Below are 7846 nucleotides of genomic sequence, written 5' to 3'. Positions count from 1 at the left end.
GTATTAGTAACTTACTCATACTGTATTTTAGTACAAAAATATCAAATAGAATTATTAATTTAGTTTAAAGAGATAAAAAATTAAATTTGTTATTGTTCAAAAATATTTTACTATATATTAAATAATGTGTTCATTAGTTTTCACTTTATTATGAAAAATTATCTAGATCATAATACTAATAATATATCACAGGATTATTATTATTAATGTATTAACTCAATTTTAGTGTTTATTATTTATATATTTAAAAATTATAGTTGAGAATTATTTATTTAGTTTCATAATAAATGATAGTTTTAAATTTGAATAATTTATTAATTAGTTTGTATTTATTATACCATATATTTAATAATTTATTAGAAAAAAATATTAATATAATGAATAAGAAATAATTAAAAAATATTATTTAAAGAATTATAAGGACAAATAAACACCTAACCAATTTAAATTTAGAGACAATTAGACCCATGTCCATTTCTGAACCTGACACGTCAGCATTTTTCGTTCCACAGAGACCGGGTTGTGTGACGAAATCAGGGGATAGGGACCGAAGTGGATCGATTTTATTTTGAGGAGTCGCGTTGTCATTCATAAAAATGGAAGGGGCCGGGGTTGGTAGTTCACTCTTGTTTAGATGAAAACTTGGAAAGCAATAAAGAGGTAAAGAGGTGAAGGGAGGAAGAGAAAGAAAGTTGGATGAGTTTTTAATTTTTGAGTGTATTTGGATAAAAGAAAAAAAATGATATCTGTATCTTTTTAAGTGTTTAATTTTAATGTATTAATAGTATAAAATATACTGTTGTCTAATTATATTTGTTATTTTAAATATATCATTCACTGGGTCTACATAAAAAATAGTTACTTTTATTGACATTATGATAAGTAAGTAGATACACGTATAAAACTATTTTATGCAAACAGTATATCAAAATTAATTAAATTTTTTTTTTTAGTAAATCTTAAAATATATTTTTTTTGGGAAATAGTACATATTTATAAATTGAGGAAACTACTAAAGCAATAAAATGAATGGTTAATCATGGTTGATTCTAAAACTTTGAAAAAATAATCATTTGCATCAGTAACTTTACAAACACTAGAAGCACTCGTAAAAAAAAAACTAACATTATATCCATACAAGATCGATTCTATGCGATAAAAATACTAAAATCCTAAATTTATGTTAATTTTTTAATAAAATTCTCAAATTATCCCACCTTTTATCTTGAATCTCAATTCTATCTCTATCTCTTCTTTCCCATATCCCAAATTTTCACAATCTTCCATTATCATCACCTTAACCACATTTTCTATTCTCTGCTACTCCACCACCACCACTACCATAGACTATATTGACATCAATTACCTCAATCATTCTATCTATCAACCCTACCTTTTCCCTTCTCTACTATAACAATTATAATTACATCATCTTTTAACAACAACAACGACAAGTAATCAAACCACAAAAAGCATTCAGATTTTTTTTCATATAAAAAAAAAAAGATTAAGGGAAGGATGACGGAAAGAGATTGAGGCATCTTGGGTTATCTTAGAGAAGGTGGTGCCATTGACGTTAATGAAAGAGAGATCAATATCGATTGTTCCTCGAAGGTCAAGGAAAGTGATCAAGCCACAAAGATTGGAGGTGAGGGTCATCGCCAGTGCCACCTCTCTCTCAAACACACATACACACAACCTCCATCGATATTTCTATTTTTCATTCTGATTTGATATATTTCTAACTTCAATTCACTTTTCTTTGTCCATCTCATCTCTATTGTTAGTGTTAGTGAATGTGTGTGGGATATTGCAGGGGTGCAGTGGATAGTGAAGTACAATTTGGGTTGATGTGGTGGGTGTGGTGGAGAGTGACGAAAAATGGGTGAGAGGGATAGATTTTATAGTGTGGTAAAAAAGTGGGAGTAATGAAGGAAGGTAAAAGTTTAAAATTTGGGCAAGAAAAGATGGTGGTAGAATTGAAGTTGAAGATAAATGGTGGGAATAATTTTTGAATTTTATTAAAAAATCAACAAAAACTTAGGATTTGAATATTTTGTGGCATGAAATTCATTTTTTATAGGTATAACCTTAGTTTCTTTTTTATGGGTACTTTTGTCATAATTCGTAAAGTTTATGAATGCAAACGATTGTTTTTTTTTTAAAACTTTTATGAAATGTATATCCCACTACTTGAGTTTAAGTGTGATTAACTCTTTAATTTATCACTTTATCAATTTTTTTGCTTTAAAAAATCTTAATCCCATATTTATTGGGTTCTTTTTCATCATATTTACTATATCATGATTCATGAATAAAAGATATTCATAAATGTGTATAAAGAAAGTGATTAAAATAATATATTTGTTGGGATGAAAATAAAATTTAATTTGTTAGGAATGAAATTCAAACTGTTATCATATAATTAGATTTATATTCCAGAAATTTTAGAGAGAGAGAGAGAGAGAGAGAATTTTTGGAGGGTGATCTTCCTGTATTTGCTCGCCCGTATAACGACTAACAAAATTCAACTCATCCTTTAATTCTTCTAAATTTAGGAATATTTGAATTTCAGCATTTTTTTTTACCCCTTGGAAATCGGAATAATGAAGAAACGTCTACAATGGTGTGATTGATGTTGAACTGGCTAATTATGATACATATATACATTCTCTTTATTTTTGGTCTGCAACATATACATGTTCCAAATGGTATAAAATTTAGTTGCAATTCTAGTTATTGGGAGTGCGCACCTTCAAATAGTTCTTGCCACTTCTGAGCATCAGTTCCAGGACCCTCACCCTAAAATATATGCATGATGTCATAACAATTTGCATTATCAGGATTATTTTTCTTAACAGAATAATCTTTCGAGGATTAAAATAGTGATATACTTGAGAAAAATTCAGCTCTGTACTAAAACAAAATCTCCATGGAAAGGTCTCATCCATAAAGTACTTCAAGTTATAGAAAAATACTGCCTAACACTATAACATTAGGAGATAATATTAAGTCATTTTAATATGAACACACATGTAAATTGTGTAAATGCGAATGGATCTCCTCAATGTGTAAAATTTCGCATAATCTTGTCATGTGTTAATCTTCTCTATTGGTTTATGGGGTTGATACACGGCCCCAGTTTCTTGATCAATGGTGAAAATCAACGGGTCAAAATCATGTAAAATTTTCATGTGAGATCTATTCCCATAATCCAAATCGAACTTCATTTACCAAAATTATAACATTTAAGTTTACCTCAACAGAGTTGACTTCATATACTTGGTTCTTGGTGACTTCAAGATCTAATGCCTGTATGCAAGCTTCAGCAACAATAATTCTGCTGGCCTCTCCAACTAATTTATCTCCTGGAAGTCCATCACAAAATTTCTAAAATTTTAGACAAAAAATACTAGTGAAAGTATAAATGATCTGGTATAATCATCTACTATGTCAAGGGAAGACACCAACAAAGTGAATTAACTATCCAAGTCAATTAGTTTCAGTTCCAAGATAAAACCCTACTCATACTCAGATGTTTTTACAATACATAATATACACACACAAATTCCTCCTAATGGCTAGAATCTAAGCCAGCTGAAATGTCAATGGATTTAACACTAAATTCCAGGCAATTCACAGTTATTAGGCCTTTAGCTCCATCAAATCATCTTTGGGGTGTACTTTTGGTAATTATAAACTTTGGTGCATACTTTTGTCCACTTCAAACTCTTTCATGTGTACTTTTGTCCATTTACTAAAAAATAAAAGAAAATTGCTTTGAATAATGAGCATTGTATACATACCTTGACCTATAAGAACTGCCCGTCGTTCTCCAGCTGTTGCTTTGAGCAAAGTATTTAAATCATAAGATGTGTATGGTCCATCAGTCAATCTTCCAGGTCTAAAATGCATTTAGATATCCCATATGAGACATCAAGAGCTTCAGTCAAACATGATCCAAAAATGTCCTCCAACTCTTAGTTTGTCAGATATGAACTTCGGGTATGAGATATGTATATTTTGCATCTTACCTGATTATGGTGAATGGAATACCAGAACTCCGAAGAAAATCCTCTCCCATCTTCTTATACTTAAGAACACCAAATAGATTCATAATGCTACATGAAAAATCAACATTAACAAGTACAAGAGTCAGAATTTGGAGAAGAAATTTTACCAAGATAGGTAACATGATTTCATGACACAATAATTTATAGTGAGGGTCAGCTGGAATTTGTTGCTGTTTCCTTGTCACTTAGTGACATGGTACATAATTAACAAACAGCCTATACTTGTCAACATGAATAAAGTTCAATTCGAACTAAGAAATCTAGAAAAATTTTCAAAGCACATATTCTTTCAATTACTAAATAAAGTTGAATTCAAACTAAACAAATCTAGAAAATTTTCTATGACCTATTTTGATCCCCACTAGTTAAACTTCTAACTTCCAATCACACCCCTCAAAATAAATAATACTGAGGCCTGAAAAAATGGTCTTATTCATTTAGTCTCCTAAATGTGTGTCGCATTTGTAATCTATAGCCGGATTTTGTCTTCTGTACCTCCTAGGCCTCCCTTTCAAGAAGTGTACACATAACCATAGTTTTGTCCACTGCCACTTTGGGTAACGAACCCATGGTTATACACGACCCTGACATTAGAGAAAAGCATTGTTTCAATCTCCATCTAGTGTAAATATTAACCTTGCATAAAGTCCTAATAGTTAAAGGTACATCCAAAATCAAATCCCTTCTCAAAACCTTCTATTGTAGGAGACCTGAAGGGAAGTCATCAACTATTCACGATCCATTATATAGTCGGAGATTCTCGAGTGAGACAACTCTGTCATAGCCACCTAAGGCTAGAAGTTTACAAAGGAGCAGAAATCAACTATTGCTATTCTGATTATTCTGATTATATGAATTTGGAGCACAATAGTAACAATAGATAATTAAACCAAATGTTCAATCAAGAATAGCCAATTGAAAGCAAACCTGGTAATTTGAATTCAAAATAACAATACAAATATAAGTAAATTTTAATTTTTCAGTTCATTCTTCTTTAGGAATCATAGATTCACATCTGTGATGAAGAGTCTTTATAGCCCATAATGGTTATGTTAAATTAATGTTTTCATCCAATTTTCCATTGGAACTTTAGAAGGGACCTAATCCAAATAAAGAAAAGAAGATTCTGCTTTCAGCATTCTAGCAAGCAACCAATGGTTTAACAAAGTCACATACAACTTTGTCTTTAAGAATTTACTCGTGTGTGCTTACCTCCACGGCAATTCATTGGACTTAGTCACACCTATTGATGACACAAGGACAACTCTCTTCACTGATGAAGGCAATGCAGAAACTAGATTCTTCACTCCCACCCAATCTTCAAATAAATACTTATAATCAAAATCAAAATATGGAGAAGTTGATGGATTTTTTTATATGTGGTAAGCAACTTTCAATAAAAGCATTACCAATCTACTTAATTTTTCAAAAACTTAAATCAACTAAATAATTTCAATTTTGATTATTTATGGAATCAAATAATGCAATTTATTCATAATATGATTCTTACCAACTCTTTCTGGTGTATTGTCATCATCCCACCGTCTGGAAGGGAAAGCAGTTGTTCCTGTGCAACAAATCACATGCGTAACTCCCTATAAAGCAAGTAAACAAAGAAAAAAAAAGAAAGAGAAAGAACATTATTACAATACATTTCCTCTGGTGAATGAAGTTACTCAGCAAAATGAACAAATTTCATATTATCAAATGTTATTGAGCATTGAAAAGGAATTATGAAACTAGACCTCAAACATGGATGGATCCAAATCTTCCTGCTTCCTTGTGTCGCCTTTGACTACCTGTCATGTCCAGAAACTCCATAAGACCTTTTTTGAAAAAATAACGAAAAGCAATATAAACATAAGGCCACTAAGGAACCTTTGCAATTTTCATTGTTTTCTCTGTTCATTTTATATCAATATATACTTTAAATAAATAACAAGAACAATAACATCAGCATATCTTTTCCATATTGTTCGCTATTTTCAGTTTTTTATGCCCAAAATAACACAAGCTTTGCTCTCTGAATGCTGATCGAGAGTAAATGATATACCTGCAATTTATCCCCGTCTTGTTTACCAAACAGTGCTGTGGCTTTCTCAGGATCTCTAAGTATCAAGCGTGACTTAACATTCCGCTGAAGCAGTGATGCTACTACCAGCTGCCCTGAATAGCAGATATCGCAACCACTTCATAAAATTCCAAAATCAAACTATGGCATGAATAATTACTCAATAATCCGGCCATTTCCATAGCTTACCCGACTTCAAAATGAATGTATAAAAGAACGAGAAATTCTTATATAAACACAAGTTATGAATTGGGGTGTGTATTTTGAATATGTCCAATACTAGAATTTCTCAAATACTTATCTCCTTCTCCAGCGTGCAATGCTAGTCACACTTCAGAGAGTAAAGTGTAAAATCTGAACGATTGAATATGAAACCATTGATTTTATCATCAGTTCAAATGCTAAACTTTACTATCTTAAAGTGCAACCTACACTTTATAAGGAGCCAGATCCTATCTCTTTAAGATGTTATATCATGAAGAACAAAATTCCCCCTTCATAAAATAGTTTAAGAACAATTCCACTAACCTACACTAGTATATAGGAAATCATTTTGATGCTAGGAAACATTGGCACATAATTTCTTTTCTAAAATATCGTTTATCCATTAAAAATATTCTTTTGCTATTTTCAAAACTTGAACCCAAACCACTTAGTTAAATTATAAACAATTTGTCATCTCAACTAATTCTATTTCTATTAGTTCTATAAATATTTTAAAAAACAAAAGAGTGAATTGATACACAGTTATGTAGTAACAACCCTTTTCATTCCTACATAACTAGTTTTGTTCTAAGAATTGGAACTTACTCAAACAAAAACTATAAATTTTCTGTCACATACTGATATACTACAACTTATTCAAGTAGAGACCCTAATATATTTTTCACGAAGTAACAAAATTCAATTCGATCTTACCAACTCCTCCAGAGCCTCCAACAACGAGAACAAGTTTTGAAGACGCTGGCGTGCTTTGGCGATTTTCCTTTGACTCCGAACTCCGAATTTCAACGAGTTCCTTGTCGCTCACAGCGTTTTGCGATCCTTCCCTCTCGGTGGAAACAGCGTTTGCATGAACGCGCTTGGAATCGCAGCTCCATGTCAATGCAACGGAAGAAGAAGAAGCGACAGGGATTCTAGTGAAAAGTTGAGGCTGTGAAAGGCACTGAATTTTGAGGAAAGAGAAAGGGATTGTAGCAGTTGCAATTGTTGAAGCCATGAACACAATCAGAAGAGATTCTGTTATTAGACGTTAGTCACCACTCACCACTACTTTTATATTTATTTTTATTTTTATTTTTATTTTTTCGATTAATAAACAATGACCTCATGATATTTAACACACTCATCACCCCTCTATTTTTGTGCCATGTGTCCTTTTCTTACTTGTATGAAATCTAAAAATGATGGTTAAAATGTTAACATGTATTATATTAATTTTTTTAATTTTAATTATTATTTTTTAAAAAAGATATTTCTATGTTATTAATAAAAAAAGAGCATTTAATTTAGTTCATGAAAATTTAGTTTTAACAAATTTCTAATAATAGAATTAATTATTAAATTAATAAAATAGAGATTTACAAAATTTATAACTTTATCTAAAATGAAATTGAATATAATAAAATAATATATTTATGTATCAATTGATATTTTTAAAAATATTTTATTTTTATTGTTTTAAATTAGTTAATTATTAAAA

General features: G+C 30.6%; 1 protein-coding gene across 4 annotated transcripts in view; it reads right to left on the bottom strand.

The window, feature by feature from the left end:
- The window catches only part of LOC107464491 (uncharacterized protein At2g37660, chloroplastic), a 53746-nt gene extending 46336 nt beyond the window's left edge, over window positions 1-7410 (bottom strand). Inside the window, exons 1-9 of one of the 4 annotated variants that reach the window (XM_016083412.3) lie at window positions 7063-7404; window positions 6127-6239; window positions 5819-5872; window positions 5584-5668; window positions 5286-5391; window positions 4035-4121; window positions 3807-3904; window positions 3259-3368; window positions 2562-2802 (exon numbers count right to left, since the gene is read on the bottom strand). In XM_016083412.3, the coding sequence (XP_015938898.1) occupies window positions 2737-2802; window positions 3259-3368; window positions 3807-3904; window positions 4035-4121; window positions 5286-5391; window positions 5584-5668; window positions 5819-5872; window positions 6127-6239; window positions 7063-7363 (1020 nt within the window). In that variant the 5' untranslated portion in view covers window positions 7364-7404 and the 3' untranslated portion in view covers window positions 2562-2736. Of the gene's footprint in view, window positions 1-2561; window positions 2803-3258; window positions 3369-3806; window positions 3905-4034; window positions 4122-5285; window positions 5392-5583; window positions 5669-5818; window positions 5873-6126; window positions 6240-7062 lie in introns of those variants that run through there. The other 3 variants (XM_052253631.1, XM_052253632.1, XM_052253633.1) reach the window with 3 other exon arrangements.
- Window positions 7411-7846: the final 436 nt, after the last annotated feature.

This window comes from Arachis duranensis, chromosome 9, assembly GCF_000817695.3.
Source record: "Arachis duranensis cultivar V14167 chromosome 9, aradu.V14167.gnm2.J7QH, whole genome shotgun sequence".
In the NCBI taxonomy this organism is placed as follows: Eukaryota; Viridiplantae; Streptophyta; class Magnoliopsida; order Fabales; family Fabaceae; genus Arachis; species Arachis duranensis.
This window is presented reverse-complemented; position numbering and strand designations above follow the sequence as displayed.